This window comes from Carex rostrata, chromosome 26 (assembly GCF_964058835.1).
Source record: "Carex rostrata chromosome 26, lpCarRost1.2, whole genome shotgun sequence".
Lineage (NCBI taxonomy): Eukaryota > Viridiplantae > Streptophyta > Magnoliopsida > Poales > Cyperaceae > Carex > Carex rostrata.
In genome coordinates, this window is record NC_135943.1 from 3,738,430 (window position 1) to 3,764,643 (window position 26,214).

The window sequence follows — 26,214 nt, forward strand, 5'->3', positions numbered from 1 at the left end:
TCAAAAGCATCGCTATAACGCGAAATAACGTGCTATAGCGCTGATAGCACCATAGCTTTTATGGTCTGAATTATCGTGTCATAGCGGACTGATTAAAAAAACACCGCTATGCTCAAATAGCGCCGCTATAGCGCGAAATAGCGTGCTATAGCGTCATAACTTTTATGGTCTGAAAACTCTATAGCGCCCTATTTATAACCTTAATTTTAAAAATAGAAAAAAAAATTTGCACCCTTATTTCTACTGAGCCCAGTTCTTAGTTGTTTCCTTTTTTTTTATTAAGAAAAGTCAATTTAATTATGTTCTTATCGATTTGTAGTTAATGTTTTGATAAAAAAAAATTTATGTATTATTACTTATTTGACATGAATACATTCTTAATTTGATTAATTTTTTGTTTAAATATGTGAGAAAATATACACCTGAAGATGACATATTTTTAGCTTTTTTTTTTTTCAAACAATATTTTACGCATTTTGTTCCTTGTAAAATATGCAACTTTTAGTTGATCTTTTACTAACATGGTCCTTAGAGCAATAGAAATAAGTCAATTACACAACAATTAATGATGTGGCGCTGATACTTTCTTCATCGAAATTAGATCTTCTAAGGTAATTCAAAATTTGAATTTTAATCATGATAGTTAGTTATTAATTGACATAAATTCTATAGTTCCATAAATTTATAATTAATCCGAACTAAATTGAATTGAATTTAAACAGACAATTCAAATTTTAAAGAGAATACTAACTCCACCCACACACACTCTTTGAATGAAACCAGATCCGTTGTTCACCCTGTTTTTCTCTCTCCTCTCCCTCTCTCTAAAAATAGGAGAGAGATAGAGAGGGGGGGAGAAAAACATGGTATTGATTCTATTTGAAATAACACCGGATTTGGTATTGATTCTAGCACGAATTTAACCAAAAAAAATCATGTACTGCAGTTGCGAACCGAATTGATTTGAAATTTGATCCGACATTCTGAATTCAAACTTAAACAACGAAGTAGTGCAGAGTCCGGATCCTTGAGATAACTCAAATTTTGAGTTTGGATCTAGACTGTCCTATAAAAATCTGGATCATTCGGATCCGAAGTAAATTGCACAAAATCGCTTAAATATTTATGAATCTGACGGTCAGAATCTAAACTCAAAATTTTGAGTTACCTTAGAGCATCTCCAACAGTGATTGCTTATGGATTGCTTATGCTGATGTGTCAATTATTTTTTTAATTGCTTGGTTGTATGGCTATTGCTTATTTAGCAACTGTTGGAAAGAATTGCTTAATAAGAAATCATTTTCTAAAGAGAGTTGGCCAAATGTCTAATTCTTATTGGTCAAATGTTTAATTCTCAATTGTTTGGTTGATTGCACCAATGTAAGAGTGGATTGCACCAATGTAAGGTGGCAGGTGCCAGCGACCTCTTTTGTTTCCAAACAAATTAAGAGGCAAATGAATTATGCAGTTATAGCGGTTAGCCTGGATTAAAAGTTTAAAACCAAACCAGTTAAGAGGCGAATGATGCAATTAGCAATTTTTTGTTGAAGTATGTGTTTTTATTTAAATTATGTATATATACTCATAATTTATTAAAAATAATTAATTTAAATCATTAAAATTATCAAATAAACTAATTGTAACTCAATTTTATCGTTAATTAATAAAAATTTGTGAAATTATCATTTAAAAAAGAGAAAAAGTAATGTCCATCGGGCTACAGTCCCTCAAAAATCTCCGTGTATAAAAGTCTTCTCTTTTTAGCTTAGTTCTGACGCATTTTTAACTGCCACAACTGCCATAATTTCAACTGTTATAATTTCAAGTACACTATGTATGTTTACATAATTATATGTGTATGTTTATAGGATAATATGTGTATGTTTACAGGATAATATGTGTATGTTTACAGGATAATATGTGTATGTTTACAGGATATTATGTGTATGTTCACAGAAGATGGTCCCCAACAGTTGTCACGCGTTTTCAACAGCTGTCATGGGTTTTCAACAGCTGTCACGCGTTTTTAACAGCTTTCACGCGTTTTTATGTTTACATGATTTGTTGAATTAGTTTACAGGATTTAGTATTGATGTTTACAGAATTAGTTGAAAATCTCCGAAAATTTTTGGAGAACTGGAGTTGAGGGACTGTTAGCTGCTTCTAAAAAGAGGTCCAATGTATAGCAGATAAATGCAGAAAAAAAAAGAATAATAAAAATAACCTTCTAATCAGTCGTATAAATATGAAACAAACGATTAATCGAACCTTTTAAATGAAAAACAAACAATTAATCAAACAAGTCGGCCGATTACTCGATTTCATCTGCCCTTGACGAGTCTGTTTGTTTCAATTTAATCACCACCTAGAATAGCTACTATTTGAGAATAGTAGATGAGAATAGTGATTTTTGGAAGAGTGTGAAATAGTGTTGATGTGGTGCTATTCGGAATAACGAAAATGATGTTTGGATTGAACATTTAGAATAACGATGGAGAAATTGAACATTTGAGAGAGCACCAATTGCTATTTCGACATTTTGTAGGAATAGCGGAATAACGCTATTCTCGCTATTCCGAATAGCAATTGAGTATGTTTGAATGGATTGGAACAGATCTATTCTCAGTACATCCAAACATACCGGGCAATTAATCAATCGTTGACACCGTTTCTTACAACATTGCTTTCAATAACATGAATATTTTCCGAGTACCTTTTGAGGGATTCCCTTTCTCTGTTATTTGTGTAGTTAATTTTTATAAAAGAATCATCATTTTTATGAGAAGAAAATATTATAGCTTGGATAATATCCCACCTCTTCTGTGACCCTGAGTCTTTGTAAATTATTCATAGAATTCCGTACCTGAAAAAACATTTATCCATATAAATAGAACGTGGCCATACAGCCATTTGTTCCGATGTACCTTTTCTTTTTTGCTTTCTGGCACTTATCATCATAGTCACAAGAATCGTGAATTAAATATGAATAATTCATTTTTTTGTGATGCCGAATTGAACGTTGAATTATTCGGTTGACTGAATTTTGACCGAATTAAATCCGAATAATTTGTGAATTTTACGATTTTTTTCCAAAATTTACGAATTATTCTCAGAAAAAAATTTGGTTTTTTTTTTGCTCTCTCGCAGGACTAAGATCTCTGATCCAAAAAATTCCGAATCATTCCTGAATTATATCCGAATTATTCTCGAATCACAAATTTTTGACATCGCCAAACCGAACTCGAATAATTCATTTGTCAGTTGTCACTATGCATATCACTGTTAAGACTGGAGTATTTGTATTTCCCTCGTCGAATCATTGGGATTTGGCACCACTCATTGGCGAATGGCGATGGTGAAATTACCATAATTGCCAGCCACTGTCAAGGTTTCAAAAAAAAAAAAGAAATTACCATAATTGCGCCACGAGCCTGTAGCAGCGGATATTGTCTCGAAACTGGAATGCTAGATAATTTGATGTTCGGTTGAAATCGTTTAATTCACATTAAAATTTGTACATATAACTTATTTGAAATTCGTTCAAATCAAATGTGCACGAACTTTGATATAAATTGAACAGTAAAGAATAAATATCAGACTGAATTAAACAACTCTTGCTCTTTTAGAAAAAAAGAACATAACATGGGTGGAACCAAGGGGGTGCAAGCAGGGGCCAGGCACCCCCCATAAAATTTGATTTTTTTTACTAGATCTACTGTACATCAAAGAAGTAATGTTCATGTAGCAACCCTCAAACTTATCAAATAAAGGCCTCCTGATTCCGCCTTTGCATAATCAATGCCCCTTTAGATTATATTGTAATCTTTTTTGGATGCGTTTTACATACAACTAAACTATTCCCAAATAAACTGCTAAGTCTGCTATTATCCTTACATTTTTCATGTGATATTGGGGACAATCGAATATTTTTAGTCATTATCTTAATATTTCAAAATTCCGACCTTATCATCAATACATCAAAAATTTAGAACATATCACCCACGCAGCTCCAGTCTGTATAGAATCCGATAAACCACGCATGAGTTTTTCTCTGTTTCAGTTCAATTTGAGCTACACATTAAGGTCATGTTTGGCCGCGTTACTGTTCTCGTGGGAAAAAAAAATTCAGTTCACAAGAACAATACTTTTCAGTTCAATTCCTGTGTCCATGTCTATTCCCAATTAAAGGTCGAACATGACCTAATTTGTTCGAAGCTCTTCATTTGATGGGATCCACCATTTTATCCTCACCTTGAATTGAAAAACATTTCATGTTATAATATTATTTGGTGGGAGCCAATTAAAATGAAATAGATGGTATCAGGTCATGAGCTGCAGAGGCGGACTTACATGGTTCTATGGGGCAGCTATTCTCTTTGGATTTGAGTTTTAGTAGTAATTTATTGGTCTTGATTGACTTTGTCTCTCTGTAAAATTTTTTCTCCCTCTTAATATTTGATTTGTAATTTGAGTTAAATTTAATATTAAATCAAAATATTTTTTTTGAATTATGATTGATAATTAGAATTATAAGTTAAAGCATCAGAAATTATACAAGTCAGAGCATTAAAAAGTATAAATCAAAGCATTATTTTTTTATCGAGTACCCAATTAGTTAATGGGTTTAAATCCGATTCGATATTTTTTTTTCTGGCAAAAATCCTGAATCTGTCCCTGATGAGCTGCACATGACAAGTGGTGCACAGTTCAGAGCTGTGTGGATGGTAAGTTTTTAATTTTTAAGATATTGATGATAAGGTAAGAATTTTGCAATATTAAGATGGTAATAAAAAAAATTTCGGTGGGGACAGAGCGTGTGAAATTGAGAATGAGAGAGCATGAAAATGAATTGAGTTCAACGTGTTGAAGTAACAAAATATCCTTCTCTCTGTTCATTAAAAAATAATTTATTCTTTAACGATATTAACTTAGATTAAGAAAATATGAAATTGTATTTTATTTTTTTATCAAGCCCGGTTTGTTTTCTTATTTCTAGATATTTTTCAATCTATTATGGTTTCTTTTAGACTTTAATAAAGGTCATCAATTTTTTTTCCATATGAGTTGTCAAATTCAAAATCGACGCTTAGATGAAATTGCACAGTCCATTTAAGTAATTTAATCACTTAATAATGGTTGTAATAATAATTTCTTGTAAGTTTTAGATATTGCGTGGCACAAAACTGTCACATAAAATGACTCCATAATTAATTAAAAATGTTTAAATATATGTACAGTTGCAGTAAATGTTCTGTAACACCTATTTTTGGTGTAAAAAATAATACATCCTTTCAAAATAGTTCTAATAATAATTATTATTTATCTTTGTTTGTACTTATTAATTCATTAGGCCTTAAAAATCTCACAAATAAAAATTCATCATTTTGTCGGCCCAATTAAGCCCGTTTCCGCGTTAGGTCACAAACAAATATCGTCAAAATCTGCCAACAAAAATTTGACTAATTTTCCATTTCAGATCTTGACACACGACTTCTCTGATTAGTAAGTATACAGATATAGTACATGTATTGCTTAAAATATTTATATATTTTTTTTCTAGTAGACAATATGTTGACTTCTTACTCATGTAGATATATTTTTTTTTCCCAGTATTCCTCTGTTACTTAAATCTTGAGTCACATCTCACTCAAAGACTGTGTATTAAAAAAAAGGATCCGTATCTTCTCAGGTACCTGACTCTACACAATTGAAACGGACGGCCCAGATTTACTCTCAGCCGGTGCCTATTTCTGATGGCTTAGTGGGCAGCATACTCACAAGATTCGTGAATTATATCCGAATTATTCGTTTTTTTGAGTGATGCCGAACCGAACGTCAAATTATTCGGTTGACCGAACTTTGACAGAATTAAACCCCAATTTTACTAATTATTCGCAAATATTTTTCGAATTTTTCCCATAAATTTTTTTTGCTCTCTTGCAGGACTGAAATTTCTGGTCCGAATAATTTCGAATCATTTCCGAATTATTCCCAAATCACAAATTTTTAACCTCGCCGAACTGAACCCGAATAATTCATTTGTCGGGCAGTATTATATTTGTGCTTTGAGATTCGTACCAAGTTAAAATAATGATCTAGGACCGTCCATTTCAACTGTACTCAGTCAGGTAACCTGAGGGGATGTGAATTCTAAAAAAAGGAAGCACACCGAGAAAAGCAAAGATAAATACAAAAAAAATCCAAACCGAACCGAAAAAGAAAAAGAAAAAAGCAGGAGAAAAAGGAAAGGGAAGCAGCAGGCGCAAAAAGCAGAGGGAGGAGAGAGAAGCAGCACAGCACAGTGCATCTAATTCGAAGAAAGAGAGAAGCACAGTGCATGGACCTGGAGATCTCGCGTGGTTTGCTCCGGTTTGGTCCGGTTTTCTGCTTGATCTGGATTGCTTCACTCCTCGACTCGATTAATTTGAGCTATTTCTAGCGTTAGCACAAGGGGACCTGTGAGATGAGTTCTTCAGGTGAATTTCAAATATTTTCGCCTTTTTTGGGATTTCTGAACACATCTTGACGAAAAGCTTAGAGCTTATGTCCTTGTAGTTTGAATTTACCTTAACAGCCTTGGAAATTGCCTAGTATCCCTAAAATCAAGTGGTTTTAGCTGCTGCAAACTTGGGAAAAACAAAAAAAATACGGGAATTGGAGTGAATGGGTGTTTTGATGTCTAATTCATCCATTTCAAAGGCAATTTGAAATTTTTTAGGTCAGAGATGCAAGTTGGTATTTTCCAATTGCATTTCTATATAATTAAGTAAAAGCTTTTGTATTGTCCTTTGTGTATATTTCTAGTTACATTTGAGCTTTGATTTGGTGTTTTTGGCTAAATGGCAAACACCATTCACTTTCGTTGGTACTATTTACCTGTATGGAGTAATATAGTGCCACATCACATGATTGGAAAATAAGGAACATTTGCTGCTGGAACACTTTTTTCCAAAATTAATTATGTTACTATAATTATACTGTAATTATACTGTTGATGTACAATGGTATTCCATGTGGCAGAATCTAATTGGCTTCCTAACTAAAGACCTACAATTATTTTATAAATTTATTATACATTTGTTTCTTGATTTTTTTGTCTTTAGGAGACCATCACGTCATTAACTTTGTGCCTAATTATTAAGTTAAAACCAATAACATTTTGCCTTGCGATAGAACACTGTTCTTAACTAAATGCATAGTTTGGAGTTGTCGAAAGTTCTCTTTTGAGCTTATCATGGTACAGCTAAGTTGACGTATGTTTCGTTAGTATTTTATATTTTATTATTCTTATGTGTGTCAATATCTGAGATGTACTTGTTTTGTTTACCTATCCTTATTTAATTTGCAGGTTCAGTCAACATTGTGAACAGAAAATTTTGGCTGAATTATTTGGGTATATTTATTCTATTTGTCAACACTTTACCAAAGTCGATTGGTCAGTCGTCAGAAGAGGTACAAGTTCAAGAGCTTTCTTCTTTGCACAGATGGATGACGGTTCAATCTGACTTCTCTTCCAGGGTATAACTGTCAATTTAATCTGCATATTATGACAATTGCAATGGCCCAGGGTAGATTGATTTGGAATGGCTGCATGAGCCTAAATTAAGCAGCTAAAAATAAAATACAGAAAACAAAATCTAAGTGAGGTGTTAGCTTTCATATGCAAGAGTATACTGGAACAAACCTAAGGTTACCTTCCTCTTGTGTCTTTTGTTTTTTAAAAAATTGCAAATTTGCTCAATGTATCATTATTTGCATTCCTGGCATAAATTGTGGTATTTGCAAAAATCTAAACACAAGTTACCCGGCTATTGAAACTTGCACAAAGAAGAAGTGCCGCTTAGTTGCATAATCCAGTTAACAGACAAAAATTGAAAATATGTATCTTGTGGAAGATAACAACACAAGGTGTAAATTTGACCTACAAAACATACGTCTAGAGACAAAGAGAAGTAGTGTTCCTTGCCTAATTCAAAAGTAGTATCTTTTGATACTATAATAATGTTTTTTCTCAAGACAAGGCTAATAGTGGCACCTTTTGCAAGAAGCCCGTCTCCTTCTCCATTCTTCTTCTTTCTTTTTAACCAGAATATTGTATGCAGGAAAGGATTTATGATTCTGAGACAAGACTAGAGAGGAGACCCCTTCTATTCAAAAATGAGACTCTGCTGGTCAGTGTAGGACCTGTTTTGAGCCCAAGTCATGGACCGAAACGGCTCAAACTGCTTTCTCGGCGCCTCGCTCCAAATCTTTCTCCAGTATCTCCTTTAGTGGCTATCACGAGTTCTGATGCAGCCCCACCAGCTCCAAATAGTAGTTCTAACTCAAACTCTACCTTGGCCCCTTCGGGTCTTGTTGAGCCTCCTGTATCACCCCACACTGGTGAGTTGGATATATATATTCTGGATTGTCTTTCACATACTTTATGCAAATCAACCCTGGTATTTTATAGTAACTGCACAAAGCACTCTCTATTTGTATTATTGCATACTACATAATAAAGTTGGAACCAGGATCATTGGTTCATGCAACTTTAACAAATAACAAGTAAAAAATCCTCCTAAATTAGTTTTTGAGCTATGAAGGGAGCATTACTTGTAATAGTATAAATAATGCTTAACTAGCTTGCTGGTATTTTTTGAAAAAAAAAAAAAAAAATCTAATTTTCACAACACTGCATGTACTGATCCATGCATAGCATACTTAAAATTCAACTATGTAATCTTACAATCCTAATTCCGGCCAGGTTGCTGCGGACCCAATATGATGCTTCGTCGAACGAAGACCAGGGACTGCATTCCCAGTAACTGTGTCTATCCCATCAAGATTGAGTTTTTCTTGCGTAACGTTTCTCTCACCTCAAACTGGAGTTCCAAGTTCCTGGAAGAGCTTGCTTCACAACTTAACTTAAATGTCAGTCAGTTTGAGATCGACAATTTCTATGTAGTTGGTGCCACTGGGTTGAATATTTCAATGGATATAGCGCCTGAGAAGGAGATTAGCTTTTCTCAAATGGAAGTATACAAATTGACTGATGAGCTGGCAAATCATAAAGTTAGAATTAGTCCTGAGTTGGTTGGGGACTATCAGCTTCTTAATTTGACCTGGAACAGGCCCCCAGCTCCATCACCCGGTATAAATTAGTTTAATTGTGGAACTTGTCTTGTTTTCTTGGTAATTAGTAGTAATATCAAAGGTTGCCATAATAACCTCAGAATAACTAGACAACAATTTAGGATCTGGCAAGCAAACAAAACACCTGATCACCGTGCTTATATTACATGTACTGTTTTCCTTATTTTGAGATTACCAATAGCTATGCGCTTAGAAGTGGATAACCACTAACACTTGTGATCTTGATAAAATATCATTCAGTAAAAGAACCTTTCTTTTTCTCTCTTGTTTTTTTTTGGTGAGGATCCACAGACAACAAATTAACTTGATGAAATTTGTAAGTTGGAAATCCAGCGATTGTAATCTATATAATATGCCTGTCATACATATGAAAAATTGTGACATTTGATGCAAATTTTACCATTCATCAAATGACTTGAAATATACAACAGTCAATATTTAAAGGTATTTGATGAAATATCAAATGACTTTCAAATTATATGAGAATTGATACAACCAAACAAACAATCTATAAGGCAAACAACATGTCTAATTTTTCTTACTTGATTTGGGAAAATATTCAAGATTTTGGAATTAAGCTGTCGTCAATGGATCCGAAACTTTTTTTTTTTAAGCTAAAGGCTAACATATCCCTAATATAAGGGCTGTTGGTTCATTTTGGTCAAATTTGTTGACCTGATTGTGTGCAGATAAACTCATGAACATGCTTGAGTCCCCCGCTCCAAAAAAGAAAGAGTACTATTAGCGTGACTGTAGTTGAGGTTGGAAGAAACTTGATGAAATGAGAATATTGTTGTGAGTGTAGTTTGGGAGTTTTTGATGTAATCAAGGATGGTGTGTATTCTAATTTTAACAGGTTGCTTTTAGGTGTTTCTTGTTGGTAGAGTACTGTGGTATTTCAAACTTTCACAAGGGTACTCAGAAATGATTCTTTATAGTAATGCTCAATACTATCATTTTGGTTCTTTCACAAGAATACAAACATGATACTGCTACACTGGAATTCAATGCTTTATATAAGTTTCAAGCATACTATTTCTTTAATAATAGACTATATCAAAATTTTACTAGTACAGAATGATAAAGCATTGTCTATGTCACAAATATACAGAAGTGCCCTTTTAATTCTGTTTATTCTATTTTTTTTTATTTCAGCTCCAGCGATGGCTATATCACCAATGGCTTCACCACCGACCAAAGTGCCCCATTTGCCAGTTCCTAGTAGAAGTTCACAGGAAAATAGCAATGCCCATTCAAATTTACTTACCATTATTGGAATTTGTGTTGGTATTCTAATTGTGATTTTTGTAGTTATCATAATAATTTGTGCCTGCTCTCATTGCAAGTCAAACGAGCTGCTGGCTGGAGATGTTGAAATTTGTAAGTTTCTTTTGACTTCTCTCTATAGTCTCAGTATTTTCCGGTTCGTACCAATCCAGGACCCAGGTGTTGCTTCACCTTTGTTGATGCCAGATCAAATTTCTTCATAATAGACCAATAATAAGTGCAAGAATACACCAAAAAGGAAGCATAGTTTGAATCAAGCTAGTGCCAGTTTAACATGTTCTTCCTATATTTCATTATTATTGGTAATAGGCTAATAGCCTATTGTATCAGTACATGACTTGGATGGAACAGCAGTCTGTAGTTCTGGTTTAACTGGTAATATCGTTAACTAGACCCAAGTCTTTCATAAAACCTCATAACACCAAAATGTATTAATTTGAGAGAAACACTAAAGATTCAAATTTGTTACATAATGGAGCAACCAGACTATACGCGTTAGCATTTATAATTTAGGACCAAATTTACTGGACTTCGCTCCTAAAGCAACTGAGCTTAGGAACCAAATGAAAAAAAAAAAAAAAAAACTGATTCCTTATTTTCTTTTGTTTATTAAAAGTGAATAAGCCAACTTCAACTCGAGATGCAATATCTGCATGTGGGTCTCTCCCACGACCCACTTCGACCCGTTTCATCTCCTATGAAGAGCTTAAAGAAGCCACCGATAACTTTAATCTCTCGTGCATGCTTGGTGAAGGAGGCTTCGGCCGAGTCTTCAAGGGGGTTTTAATTGATGGCACAGCTGTGGCCATAAAGAAGCTGACAAATGGTGGCCACCAGGGGGACAAGGAGTTCCTGGTTGAAGTTGAGATGCTCAGTCGGTTACACCATAGAAATTTGGTCAAGCTGATTGGGTATTATAGTAGCAGGGACTCTACGCAGAATTTGCTGTGTTACGAGCTAATACCAAATGGGAGCTTGGAAGCTTGGCTTCATGGTACAAAATTTTAATCCTAATTTTGGGGGTATTCATAGGTAGATAAAGGTTTACTGTTCAAAATTTTGTAGCAGTACTGGGATTTCATACTGGCGGAGTACCTCCTTAGCACTGCTGGAATGTTTCGTGGTTCAGTAAATTTACTAACACGGAGCTTTACATGAATGCTACACCAAAGATAAACTTGTAATTGTGTTTTGTACCAGTACTGGGGTCTTTTATTTATACTAAACCTGATCCCAGTGCAAGCATGCATGAGAAAGCTTAGAGATATTCTCAGTTTAAAAGCAGACTGGTCCTCTTCTGGAATGATAAAGGCGCTGAAATTTCCTGTTTAACTATATCAAGTTGGCAGCCAACATTTACATTTTATTTTCATCTATAATATTATTTTGTTTTTTAGGTCCCTTGGGTGCAAATTGCCCATTGGATTGGGACACAAGGATGAAGATTGCTCTGGATGCAGCGAGAGGCTTAACATACCTGCACGAAGATTCCCAGCCTTGTGTGATACATAGAGATTTTAAGTCCTCTAATATTTTACTGGAAAATGACTTCCATGCAAAGGTGTCTGATTTTGGGCTGGCCAAGCAGGCACCCGAAGGACAGGGCAATCATTTGTCGACACGTGTGATGGGCACTTTTGGGTAAGTATAACATTTATGAAGGATATCTGTGGTGCTTCTCATATTCATTTGGTGTATTAATATTTTCTATTTGTCCGGGTAATTTATATCAACTCCTTTTTACCACTTCAGGCTAAGTGACACTTTTCTCAAGGATACAGTTTTTTGCTCTGCAAAATAAGTACTATTGGTGCATATTCATCTGAAACATCTAGTATTATCAGGCAGTCCTTCATTTCCTATTTATTCAATTTTTCCCAAAATACCCCTCTTTTCTCCCTTCTTCATTGAGATAGAAATGGTGAGGGCACCAGTTCCGTTGGCAAGAAACAGGAAAGGAGGGAATTAGAATGATAATTTTATTATTTTTTTTGTTTTAAATGTGCAATGTGTTATTATTTTCCATTGTAGATACAAGTATGGCTCCTTTATAATTTGCAGAAAGAAAAAAAGAAAAGAATAAATACAATTATACCTGTGCACTGCAAGATATATAGTCTACACCCCTAGAGAACATGAAAAACGAACATTTATACCCCTCACCCCTGCTCCTTCACATTCTCTCTGGGGTTATAAGATAGTTTGGTCATCCTGAGAAGAAATTAGGAGCAAAGGGCCTATAGCCGTGGTGTCACAAGGGCATATAATTTTTTTTCCTCTATTAGTGCCGTGACAGTTGTGCCCTGCTTATGTATAGGTATGTTGCTCCAGAGTATGCCATGACAGGTCATCTACTAGTTAAAAGTGACGTGTATAGTTACGGGGTGGTTCTTCTCGAGCTTCTTACCGGGAAGCGACCTGTGGACCATTTGCAACCAGCTGGTCAGGAGAACCTTGTGACTTGGGTCTGCTCTCTCTCCCTCCCTCCCTCTCTCTCTCTCTCTCACACACACACACACACACACACACACACCCCACACACTTGCAGATACTTTAAGTTCAACCTTATGCTTGCATCCTTCTGTAGGAGTTAAATATCAAGAAGTATCAGTTCGTGTTTCACAATTTTTTTTATTTATTAGCCAACTTTTTGGGATTTTTCAACTCTCCAACTGTGCTAGACCTTGTAGTTTTTTCTTGTGGATTTGGTTCATTGTATTTCCTTGTTAAGCTGCTGCCATGTGCATTCTATTTAGCATTTAGAACATCTCTAAAAAGAAGGCTTCACAGACAGTGAGGCTATGGTACATTGCAAATATTGAACAATAGAGGTTGAGTGAGGCTATGGTACTATGCATAGCGCTTTGGTCTGTACTTTGGATCAATATCTTCGTTTTCAAAGTGCAAAGAGTTAATCTGAACTGTTCAACATGATCTCCATACGAAAATGTATTTGCAGACTAAATTTTACATTCTTTAGAATTTTTTAGATAGAAAAATCAGTACTTTTGAATGGTCTAAAATCTTTTGATCAAGTGAATTTCTACCTATCTAAATAAATAGTAAAAAGATTATAAAAAATGTAAAATTTGGTCTCCAAGTTCAGATTGACTATTTGAACCTCGTAAACTGAAATATTGATCCATAGTACGGACCAATGGGTGCTATGCACATGGGGCGGATCTTGGTACTGCCTGATTTTATAATTTTTAATTAAGTATATTGAAATTTAATTTAATTATTATTTTTCTTAAAGTTTTTATATAGTTCAGCTACCTCATAAATTATCACATGTGTGCTTCTAGTCTACTGGTTATTCCAATTTACTATTGTGGGGACTTGGGTTAAGTCCCAGCCATGCTTTGTGCATTTTAAATTTTAGCCTCCCTTATCTAAATTTTCTAGTTCCGCCCCTGGCTATGCATAGTACCATATAGCTTGACTCATAGTAAATAATAATATGCCAACAATGTATTTTTGTGATGCTTCCTCTAGCTGCAGAAGTCACTACTATCAGAAAATATTTGTCAATGATATTTTGTCTTCCATATTGTTTGCATCATTTGATTCTCTCACCAACTCAGGCTCGACCGATACTTCGAGACAAGGAAAGATTACATGAGCTGGCAGACCCCAAGCTTGCGGGCAATTACCCAAAAGACGATTTTCTGCGGGTATGTACAATTGCGGCTGCTTGTGTGGCGCTCGAGGCAAACCAACGGCCAACCATGGGGGAGGTGGTACAATCCCTGAAGATGGTACAACGCACTTCTGCAGAGTACCAGGAGGCGGTGGCCACCCCTTCCTCAGCACGGGTGAATAGTAATAACAACAATACTAATACTAACAGTAATAATAGAACGGTAAATTATGAGTCAGATTGCACCTCCTCTATGTTCTCGTCAGGTCCATTTTCAGGTTTGAGTTTTTGTGATAATGAGAATGTAAATCGGACTGCAGTTTTCTCTGAGGATTTGCATGAAGGTAGGTGACTATTTATCTTGTAATTTTTTTTTTTTTTTGGAAATTTTGTTAGTACTTGAATTGTTGTTACTTCAAGGGAGATGGAATTTGTTGCATCCAAAGTTTGCTTGGAGGAGGATTTTTTTTTTTTTTTTTTTTGGAAATTGTAACTGGCTTTGTTATTTTTTTTTGTAACTTCTCCCATTTCTTTAGGGCATCAAGGTTTTCTTTGTATATAAATATATTTTTCAACTTTTATGATATTGAGACATGTTATCTAAGACCGAAAGGAAAAGGAGCGAGCAACCTCAGCTAGAAATATCAAAAGAAAGTTGAACATGATGTACGGAGGTGACATTTTGCTCAAAATAAATATTTTATAGCAATCAGAAAATATCAAATTGAATGAGCTGCTACCAACACGAATATGCAAAATTTTAAAAAAAGCAGCAGCAAAGGCGACGCAACTCCATTGTCCAATTAATTATCAGATATTATTAGCAGAATTTTAAATTTATTTGATGATGACAGCGTCAAAGTATTTTTTTTATTCCGAAGTTTTGCTCATCAGGATTACATTATTTTAGTATGAACTTTACTTTTATTAATCTCAAGTTCTAAAAACAAATAGACTTGCAAGCTTTCAATTCATATAAATAGATTCTGTAATGAAGTTGTAGATAAATTCCTACTGAGTTTTTGAAGTTGGTGGACTTTTTTATAATAAACTTGAGGGTAATTTTTAAGATTTTTTAAACTTCATATTTTTGCAAGAATCAACTTTTGAGAGGTCGTAGGTTCGAAATATGAATGGAGAATTCTTTATCACTTTATGAACAATTAAATAAAAGCTAATAGGTTAGACCTCCATATTTATATCTCCAAAAAATAAAAAATAAATAAAAATAAAACTTTTTTGTACCATACACCAGCATCCTAGTATGTGGTTGAGCAGCACTGCTTGTTAGGAATGTATATATTTTTTTCATCCGAGTTTTGATTTTGATGATTCAAGACTAAAATAAGCTAAACTTCCCAAGTTTTTCACTCATTGAAAGAGCTTCTATAGTGAAGTCACGCTGAAATTTATATTATTTTTTTAAAATTTGACTAATTTTCTTGCATTATAACTGCTTCACTTAAATTGTCTAGTTATAATTTTGTTATTGTTTCCTCTGTCGCATTGAAATGTCAAGTCGCATATTTGTTTATATTACAATTAATGATAATTCATAAATGAATGCATGACAAAATCTACCGCGCATAAAGAAATAGTACAAAAAAGTTGCTTTCGTTGAGAGTCGAACTCAAGACCTCCCGCTTACTAAACGGGTGCTCTAACCAACTGAGCTACGAGAGCTTGTTGACATAAGTTCCTTAAATATTTACTTATTATATGTTTATACTTCAGACTTCACGTTTGTTTCGAAAAATTGAATGACTTGCGGTACTTTAATTTAGGATATATTTGCAGTACCGGGAGCCCAATAACAATACCCAAATTATCGTATGAAATTACGATGGTTATTGAATTGCGGTTATTTTTCATCATTTTATCTTGTGAAAACTCAAAATTTTAAACAGGAATAAATAAGTAAAAATGCAGATAAATTAAATCAGGAACCTTCCCGATTACGTGCAGTGGGTGCAACACTCGGTTGTCGACTAGGAAACATCATAGGTTGTCGACAACCTAAGAATTCCTATTTGTATTCGAAACATTATAACTGATAAGGATACGGTAAGACTTTTAACTATATCCGTATTCGACCATTTACACTTTTAAACCACAACAAATGTGTTATATTAACACATGTTCTTAAATTGATTTATAAACCCTAAACCCTAAACAATTTAACATAACTCAAATGCACCTCTTTTCCTTGAAGCACCTGGTAACTTTGGAGAAAATTAAAAGATAAAATGGACAAAAATGATCAATATTTTGTTATATTAAGAGCATGGGCGGAGCCAGATTTTCAAGTTATACGGGTCAAATATGAATGGAGGTCAGTCATATAAATTTTTCATGCTGCGAATGAGGATCAATATTATTGTATCTATAACATTTTACCTTATATTATATAAAAAAATGTGTATAAATACATTTTTTTTAAATAAACGGAGGTCAATTGACTCTCATTTCTTGAATGTAGCTCCGCCTCTCACTAAGAGGATACTTGTTAAATAAGAGATGGAGGTACAAATAGACAATGATGTCTATCTTTTTAGTTCCAAAAAGAGCTCTTTATGAAATGGAATTATACTTGCCTTTGGTAGAATATATTATTTGCTTCTCTTATGTTCTAACCACAGATCCTTCAACACTTTCTGAAATTGTTGGTTCCCTAATGCCAAGGCTCAATTTCTTTTTTGAACATTTTTTTTGTCAACTTCTTTTTTGGTCATATTTCTTCTGTACTATCTGTAATATTCTCAACTTTTACTCTCAATTTTCACCATTTTCATTTTTAAATTGAAGGTTGAAACATAAAATACATATTGTGTGTAGTTAAAATATGAATTCAATTCTCCACAATCACGAAAATAAATTTTTAACAACTAAACTATAAGACTACATTTAGCATTTTATGAACAGATTGAACTGTATAAAAACAAAAAAGATCAATTAATTTTTAACATATATGATTAAAAAAATTAAAAATTATAAAGTCCGTTCTTGTTCAACACCATTGTTTACTTTTGTGTAATTCTCTAGTTACACAAGATTGGGGCGACGAATCTGCCCCTACCTTTTTGAAGCAGGGCATTGGGTAAAGATATTAACAGCGTAATTTTAGCTTCATGCAGCGCATGAATCATATGCAATGCTGTTTTGATTCTATAGTTCATGCACTGCATGAAGCCTAAACTACCCTGTTAAAATATTTTCCGCAGGGCATCCCCCAATTGCAAGGCAACCTTACATTGGAACATGTCGCACTGTAGAACAAAATTTATGCTGTAAAAATATGCAAACATGTTCGTATTTTCTCCATCATATAATCACTGGACATATCCATTGATGTTTCTAAAAGTGAAGTCTTTTTTTTTTCTTCAGTCACTCAACACCTAAAATAACAACAAACTACATCAATTGAATATAACTATGCAAGTCATACCATATACCACAACAAAAAAATATAAAGCCTTTTGGATTGTTATTTTGTTATGGTGCATTTTGTTATTTACCCAGTAGAGATAGTAAACTTTTATATATTCAATAGAATACAAATTAGAGTGTTATTTATTTAGATTTTAAAATTAAATTCAAGACACATTTATACTCTATCGTCATTTAAAAACACGGGCATCTAAACTTAACCAAAAGTGACTATGACACTCTATAATTTTAAAATTTAAATTAAGTATACTAAATTCAATTTTTTTTTTATATACTCTAGTATTTCTCATAAAATATCAAATGTTTACTTATAGTCTAGTGGTTAGAGCTTTATTTCTAATGGTGAAGAATTGAGTTCAATTCTCTTCTACCCCATATTGCGTATTTTAAATTTAGACCCCCTACATCAAGATTTTCTAGTTCCACCTATGTTTAAAATGTGTTTGGTGTGATTAAGGTATTTTTAAAATAATATTAACTTTTCTGTATTACTCTAAAAAAATTATTATGCAGCTAAGTGTATTATTCTTCATTATATAAAGTTTTAAAGTTTCAACAAAAAATATTTATTTATTTTCAGATTTGCTGTATGTGATTTTTATTTATAAATATTGCTTTTTTTAACATTTATTTTTCGGAGTGAAATTTGAAAAGTAGTCACAAATAAACACACCTCTGACTCATAGATAAAAGAATTTTAGTTTTTGTTCATATAGAACTTGTAAAAATATTGATATTCCTAAATGATCCTGCTACAACACTCCATTTCCATTACAACTGGAGAAGAACCAGCTCCTTGAATCCTAGTGCTTTTATTCCTCTCTTGCTCTCCCTATTGAAGTCTTCTAATTGTAAATTAAACAAAGCATTACATCGTACCCTTCTCTCTACTCTTGTAATAACCTTATAATCTCCTTCCATACCTCTGTGTCATTTTCATACAATCATCACCAATCAGATACACAAAGTCTTTTGATTGTGACACCATGGCTATCACTCATGAAGACATCTCACATAGGAGAGGTCAGGTTCGACGAACGCAACATGGTGGTGGGGCCGGGATGATTGGTAGCCGCCTTGCCGTGATTTTGGTGGGCGTGTCGATTGTTTGTGCTCTGATAACTTTTGTGTTATGTTTGGCAGGAGAGGCATCTAGATCAGAGGTATTTGGTTTCTTTAATTTTGTTGTACAATACCAGAGATTGATATGTGGTTTCTCAATGTATCAGACAATTAATAGTTTAATACTGAGTCCGGCTAGTATAACATTAGTGTCATATAACATTAATTTCAAAATGCATTAGATAGACTTTAAATAAAGAATTCAAACCGTTCAAACTGATTTACTGCATGAGTGATGCATTTTGCAAAAATTTATATTTTTTCGAGTTATTTTAGTACCAAATCAAGTGCTAAAAATTGTTAAAAAATGAATGTTTAAAATTAACTTAAAAACACTCATATTTGACCGCTTGATTTGATACTAAATAAATTCGAAAATTTATAAAGTTTGCATGTAAACTCACAAAATAGATCGGTTTGAACAGCTAGCCGGACTCATTAATACTTTTGTAGGTGACTAATTAAATATAGAGGGTTCAAATGCTTTTACTTATTTTTTGCCTCCATTACACTTCCAGGTTTAAAATTTTAAACTTAAATGTCAAAATAAAACCGTTAGAAATAATCTATATCATATATACAATATTAGAACATTTTGACTAAATCAGAGATTGAATTGTTATTTGTGGTGTTTCAATGTACCATACAATTAATATCTTGTTGGTAAACTAACTATATCATGAGAGCTTTACAGTTTCAAATATTTTATATTTATTCAGATTGAATGATTGCTATCAACTAAATGCTTCCCTTATTTTAAAATAGTTAATTAGCACAATTAATTGCATAACACAATCAGTTTGAAATTTGAATCCTCTGCTCTGAACTGCTCCTTGTTACTTGTTGCTGTTTATTTCTTATAAAATCTCATTCTCATCTCCTAATGCTGACATCAATTTTAACAAATTGCCTTGGAACATTTCCTCAGGCAACATGGTACCTCTTAAGCATTGGAGGATCCGGTAACAGAATGTCGGAGTGTTTCTACAACGGCGACGGTAGGACAGCACTGGCATGCGCCATCTTTGCATTCTTGCTATTGGCAGTTGCCATGTTAGCCGAACATGCTTACATGTTGGTTGCGGTTGCTAGCCCTGTGCCGCCCGGGGAGGTCGGTTGGACGGTTACCAATGACCCCCGCATGGCCTCGGCTACCCGCTCCTTGACTTGCCAAACTTGTTTCCTCTTCCTTCTCACATGGCAAGTCATAATTCTCTTTCTTGTTTTAGGTTGAATAATGAGGAACAAATGAGCCAGTCTAACAAATCCAAAATGCCTTTCTTATTCAGAAATCCAAATTTTTGTTTACCTAATTAAGAAAAATCATATAGAAAAAACACATGGCAGAAAACCCAAAAATAAAACAAGAAAGGTTAATTAACAAAAAAAAAATTCAAATTATGCAGGCTCTGTTTTGCAATTGCTGAGGTACTCTTAATGATTGGAGTTGGTGTGGAGTCCGGCCATCTAACCGATTGGAGAAAGCCGAGACCGGTATGTCATGTAATAAAGCCCGGGATGTTCGCCGCAGCCGGAATTCTAGGCTTGATATCAGTCTTTCTAGGGTTCATGGTCTACCTTACCGCCTTACGGTCCCAAAAGATGTACCATGGAGAAGGGGGGATCATGCATCACGGGCCGCATAACCCGGTACAACACGCGCACATTCCTGACCCGACTGCGCCTCATGAACTACACCCACCGGCTGCTGCTCAGACGCACCCGCCTGAGGCGACTGACAAGACTTCCACCTCTGTTTGATTCAATTGGATTTGGTTGAGTTTTGTATATCCAGTTATGTATTTGGGTTTTCTTTTCATGGCTTTGTAGGTGTTGGAAAATGTATCTTGTTAATTGGTTCTTCAAGGCTCAAGAATTAATTGGTGGTTGTAGATATTGTACATGAACATTGTAATTCCTCTTTTTTAAACTATATATAATGAAAGAAAAAATACTGAGACAAATCATTTAGAAAAAGTTTGTTTCTTGCACTATTCCTCTCAATAAAAAGAATGAAAAATAATTGATTTGCTATGAGAAAGAAAAGAAATAGAAAAATGTGAGAGCTGTAATGAATCGAAGCTGCAAGACAAGACAATGAAATGCAATTTTTGTTTCAATATCGTGGTACCATCATACTTCAATTAAATTTGTTTATTATTTCCTTCCACAAAAAAAAACTATATTGGTACTTCTAAATTATTTAGAACTTCAAAAAGTAGTATAGTTATTTAATCATAAAGATCGATGAATTAATTTAGTCGAGAAAACCTACAATTATATGCTTTAAAGTTTAAATTAATTAGTTTTCTTTTATTTTTTTTAGCGTGTAAGTTTTTCACCTGAATCATGTAGTTGATTATTTTTACTCAAACGTCTCCTGACAATTGTTATTGAAGTATTACTACTATCTTTAATTTATAAATAATAAAAATATAGTTATACTTCTATCTTGCTAGTTCAGGTGATTTTTTTTCCTACTTAGCCCCGCACCGAAAAATTACAGAAATTTTTATTAATAACATTAAAAAAAAACAAGCTACAGAAATAATATTGTTTTTCTGAGAATTCCAGAAGCAACCATTTTACTGAATAATCCAGCGAAATGCATAATCAATCCCACTAAATTATTCAGTGAAATTGTATGGACTAATTCTGCTGAATTATTCATTAAAAATGTCAATTCCGTTAGATAATTCAGCAAAATTGACATTTTAAAACATTAAGATGTCAATTTGACTGTTAGATTGAATGCCTTTTCTATTAAAATATTAGAATAAAAAATTGTTACAAATGTTGAATTGTATATTTTAATATTAGAAGAGTTCGGCATTGAATTTATAATAAGAATTGTATTGAATTGAATTTTGCTGGACAATCCAGTGAAATAGATAATTTCACTAAATTATTCAGTGATATTGAGTCCACACAATTTCACTTGATAATTTAATAGAAATATTATTCATGGAATTCTCAGAAAACCATATCATTATCTGTAATTCATTTTTTTTAATGTTCTTAATAAAAAATTCGGAAAAAAAATAGGAGCTCAAATAAATTCATGACATGCCAAGTCATCATCATTTATTTGGGGCCAAAGGGTTATATCTCGAAAACAATATTGTATAGCCTTCTTTTGGCGCCACGTATCTCTCTTCTGATGACTTCCCCAAAGCACCGCTCCCATTTCAAGGATCATATTAGAGAATAAATCTGATCAGAAAAATAAATAAATTAGAGAATAAACAGATCTGAACCGTCAGATATATATCACACGGTCAATTCCATTCTAACTGATCAGCTGCCCCGGTCGACCCCTTTTTTGTATTGACTACAAATTGATCCTAACCGTCCATCTAGATCTCGCCTCTCAATCTCACCGCTACCTTCCAAAGCAAAGCGAAAGGGAAAATCTTGGAGTGTGTATCCTCTGAGATATCTCATATTTTGCGTGACCCACGTGTCCGGTGCCTACTCGAGAATAGCGCGGGGGCCAGTATTATTTGACCTTTGAGATTCGTGTAGAACGTATTTAAACGGTTGAGATTTTCCAAAAATTCATACAAAATATGAGATATCTCAGAGGTATGCGAATTCAAAATCTCACACACTGTTAAACAAACTCGCTACTACCTGGTAAGAATTATAGAGAAACCTTTGTTGAATGAGAAATTTCTCTTCGTCTCCCCCCAAAATGGAAGATCAAACCCTAACTGAACTAGAACGAAAGTATGCTCCTTTCATTCGTAGAGATGTTTACAGCCGAAGCGAGATTTCTTTCTCGGAAATATCCCTTCTAGCAATTGCGCTATTCACTTTAGTCCCTATAAGATTGACAATTGGCGTGTGGTTGATTGCGGTGTATTACACCGTGTGTTGGTTTTGCACTTTGTTTTGGGATTTGGATAGATATTACCTTGTTAGTTGGAGAAGGGAGGTGGTGGTAAAGGTTGGAAGGTTTTTGTCAAGGGTTTTGCTGTTTGTTCTCGGATTTTATTGGATTAATGAATACTATCCGATTTTAGAAGAAATTAATGTATGTAATTGATATCCTACTCGAGTTATTTTTCTTTAATTTTTATATCTTGCAAGTAATTTGCAACAGGTTTGTGCTTATATCTCCAACATAGGTTTAGCATCTGCTTTGTTCTATGCAAGAAAAATAATGATATTATACTAGTTTTATTTTAAATAAGAATTTAAGAATTTATTAGTTTACATCAATTATTCAATAAAAATCTTTTCTTTTAATTTTATGTTCTTTGTGGTATACACTGAAACAGCCCATGAGAACTTTATTTGCTCTGAATAGAGAATTGATATGCATTAATAACATTTTACTAGGAAGAAAATAGAGGATATCATGAGGAATTGGAGAGGCCGGGGGTGATTGTGTCGAATCATGTATCTTATTTAGACGTTCTCTATCATATGTCAGACTCGTTTCCAAGTTTTGTTGCAAAGGTATGCTATTGTTGCTCTCAAATTCATGGAATTTTTTTTATAAATATTATACCTAATTTGTTCTTGCTTTTAATTTTTTTGGTGCAAAATGTTGACATTATTTAAGATATCAGTCTCTGAGCTACCAGTTGTTGGTCTCATCAGGTAAACATGCAACTAAATTTGCAAATTTGTATTGTTTGTTTTGTTTCATCGTAGTGTTTTCCTGTTTGTTTTCTTTCATTGTAGTGTTTTACTTTTTGTTATTTTTGCAGCAAATGTCTTGGTTGCATTTTTGTTCAACGGGAAACAAGGACTTCTGACTTAAAGGGTGTTTCAGGTATCATTTGCATTTAAAGATCTAATATATGGAATATCTAAATATGCTGAAGCTGCAAAGTAGTAGTCTTTTCTCAAATTACCTTCTTCCATGTCAGGCCTGGTAACAAAAAGGATCAAAGAAGCTCAATTGAACAGACAATACCCTCCGGTGATGATTTTTCCTGGTGTTTATACTTGCTCTAATCTATCTTTTTTTTTTTTTTTTATTGCTGTAATCATTTACTTTCACATCTGTTTGGTTCAAAATACCAATAGAACCCAGATCTCTTTAACACTATGTTGCCTTCTATTTCTTTTAATTTAACCAAATAGAAATATAGCATGCATGTAGAGGTGTTCAAATGGTCGGTTCGGTTGAAACCGAACTAAAATAACCAAACAAAATTTTTCTTTGGTTTTCAAGAATAGAACCGGACCGAACTGATTAAACTTATAAACCGATTAAGAACCGAACCAAACAAACTGAAGTAAATTTCGGTTTGTTCAGTTCAAACAGAAGTAAACCTATTGGTGTCATTATTAATGAAAATTAAACATGTTCATACATAAGTTGTTCAATTCCATACAAAATATGTAAATGTTTTTAAATATTTAAACTAAAATGAAAGAAAGAAAGTAATGATTGAACCAAATGAAATATGAACCATACTTGAACCAATATAATTCGGTCGGTTTGGTTTAGTCGGTTTTGAAAAGTCTAAACCGAACCAAACCATTTAAACCAAAATAATTCAAAATTCAACCGAACCGATTCATTTAAACTGAAATTTTTTTGTTCGGTTGAAAACCGAACCATTTGAACACCCCTACATGAATGGACACTGGATGTAATATCTTAAGATTGCTTTTCAAAATTCTATTTTGTATGTGACACTATTCTATTCTATTCTATTCATGTTAATTCTAAATATCTGGGATATATTTAACTATTTTGAAGTATGTTTGTTAAGAGGGTACAACTACCAATGGAGAGTATCTCCTTCCTTTCAAAACCGGCGCATTTCTTGGAGGAGCCCCTGTTCTTCCTATGATTACGAAGTATCCTTACCAAAGACTTAGTCTTGCATGGGAATCTATATCTGGGGTGAGAATCTATTTCATTGATAGATTTTGAAGAATATAGTTCACAGACAGTTTAAATAGAGGGAGTACTTGGATCGTTCAAGGATCGAGTTTTCTTTAAAAATATTTTTCTGATTTAAAATGTTTTCAGGTGCCTCATGCAATTTTGGTCCTATGCCAGTTCATCAATTATATGGATGTGATAAAATTACCAGTGTATTATCCATCAGAGGAAGAGAAAAGGGATCCTCATCTCTATGCTAACAATGTCCGAAAATTAATAGCTCGCGAGGTACTAATTTTATTCACTTTTATGGAGACAATGTGCATATTAATATCGATACATCTCTCATAAAATTTTATTTTCATTTTTCTGAAGGGTAAATTGATCCTTTCAGAGAGCGGGCTCGCTGAAAAGCGAGACTACCTTGCAATGCTTAGAGAAAGTGATTGTATTTTGCCATGCTCTCTCAATGATTTTAAAATAGAATGAATTTGTATCCTTGTGTGTATATATTTCAGAATTTAGCCAACTTAAAACTATCAATCTTTCATGAAATTAAATTGATTGGTACATTCTTGTTAGCTGAAAAAAGTTATGTAAACTCGAGGAATCAGAGAAATTCGGTACGAATTACACTTCCCAACTTAATTCGGTACCCAAACTTCTTAATCGAAGCTGGCCCATTAACAATGCATGCTCAGATTTTCAGTGTCCATTTCTCTATAGCTCTTCGTTTAGTGGGTCAAAGCAGGATAAATTAAATAATAAATCAAGGGGCAATACGGTGTGCCGGATCTGTACAAAAGTTTATAAAAATTGTGATTTAGTATTCTAATTTATGCATCGGATTCGTACAGAAATTTATGAAAATTAAAACAGTAGAAGAGGCAGCCACGTGATCCGCTTTTCGTTTCGCCAAATTGAAGTTTCTTAGTGTTAATTAGTGGATATAACTTATAAATTACTCCATTAATCTTCGTGCGGAAACGGAAGCGGAAGCATATCTTACAATTGTAGCAGTATCACTGGTTCTGTAAGAAATTACAAGCCGAAGTCGGAAGCCTTGTGTTTTTCACGATTTAAAACCTTCAAGCCTTAACAGAATGCTTCTTGGTGCTATCTATCTTTTCTCTCTTTCTTGCCAGTCACTATTCCCACGTGAGAGAGAGAAGAGACAGAAGGATAGAGTTTATATAAAAATCAATGCATCTCTTCATAACGGGTCTGCATCTCTTCATAACGAATCAGCACCTCTCCATAACGGGTCAGATTTTGGATTCGGGTTTCCCCATAACGAACATACCATTTAATAAATCCAACACTTAGAAAATTGTAATTCGACTTTTAATAATGGTGATGGCGAGTAACTAAAAAATTGTTTGTTTTGGAAGGAGAAGAAAAATATTTTCCAATAGTTTAAACAGCTTTTTAAACTGAGTCATGTAACAACGATAAAATTTATAAATGATGTGACAAATTAAACTAAATTATACTAACATATTATTTTCATCAATAGATATTTTTGAAGATAAAAATTGATTCCAAAACAATAAAAAATAAAAACGGATGATTGGAGTAGAAATTTTCAATCTTTCATTGTAATTCAATAAATTTAGTGATTGCCTTAGTGAAATTCAAATCGATACATGTAAATAACTTATTTGTTCAATATATTCGCTAATCATTAGCGGCAATTGTTGTCGACCAAATAAGTGAAATTCAAATCAATATC

The 26,214-nt window shown here is 33.6% G+C and overlaps 3 protein-coding genes and 1 non-coding gene across 5 annotated transcripts; 3 read left to right on the forward strand and 1 right to left on the reverse strand.

The window, feature by feature from the left end:
* The first annotated feature begins 6,143 nt into the window (after positions 1-6,143).
* Positions 6,144-14,668, forward strand: LOC144544701 (Protein kinase superfamily protein). Its single transcript, XM_078293255.1, has 9 exons — positions 6,144-6,476; positions 7,349-7,518; positions 8,103-8,382; positions 8,747-9,133; positions 10,291-10,515; positions 11,039-11,416; positions 11,820-12,063; positions 12,740-12,887; positions 14,007-14,668. Exons 1-9 carry the CDS (start codon positions 6,464-6,466, stop codon positions 14,412-14,414), a joined length of 2,253 nt encoding a protein of 750 aa, XP_078149381.1. The 5' UTR covers positions 6,144-6,463; the 3' UTR covers positions 14,415-14,668.
* A 1,003-nt stretch (positions 14,669-15,671) lies between these two features.
* Positions 15,672-15,745, reverse strand: TRNAT-AGU (transfer RNA threonine (anticodon AGU)). The gene has a single exon. It is a non-coding gene; the product is annotated as a tRNA-Thr (tRNA).
* Positions 15,746-18,351: 2,606 nt separating this feature from the next.
* On the forward strand, positions 18,352-20,460 carry LOC144544686 (transmembrane protein, putative (DUF1218)). Its single transcript, XM_078293240.1, has 3 exons — positions 18,352-18,672; positions 19,560-19,831; positions 20,038-20,460. The coding sequence occupies exons 1-3, from the start codon at positions 18,496-18,498 to the stop codon at positions 20,390-20,392; spliced, it is 804 nt and encodes a 267-aa protein (XP_078149366.1). The 5' UTR covers positions 18,352-18,495; the 3' UTR covers positions 20,393-20,460.
* Positions 20,461-22,234: 1,774 nt separating this feature from the next.
* On the forward strand, positions 22,235-24,983 carry LOC144544400 (lysophospholipid acyltransferase LPEAT1-like). Of its 2 annotated transcripts, none has more exons than XM_078292909.1 (8): positions 22,235-22,667; positions 22,976-23,095; positions 23,202-23,239; positions 23,350-23,414; positions 23,512-23,580; positions 24,367-24,500; positions 24,630-24,770; positions 24,858-24,983. In XM_078292909.1, exons 1-8 carry the CDS (start codon positions 22,296-22,298, stop codon positions 24,969-24,971), a joined length of 1,053 nt encoding a protein of 350 aa, XP_078149035.1. In that variant the 5' UTR covers positions 22,235-22,295; the 3' UTR covers positions 24,972-24,983. The 2 variants fall into 2 exon arrangements, with proteins under 2 accessions (XP_078149035.1, XP_078149036.1); XM_078292910.1 differs by having other exon boundaries at positions 22,544-22,667; positions 22,980-23,095.
* The last annotated feature ends 1,231 nt before the right edge of the window (positions 24,984-26,214 follow it).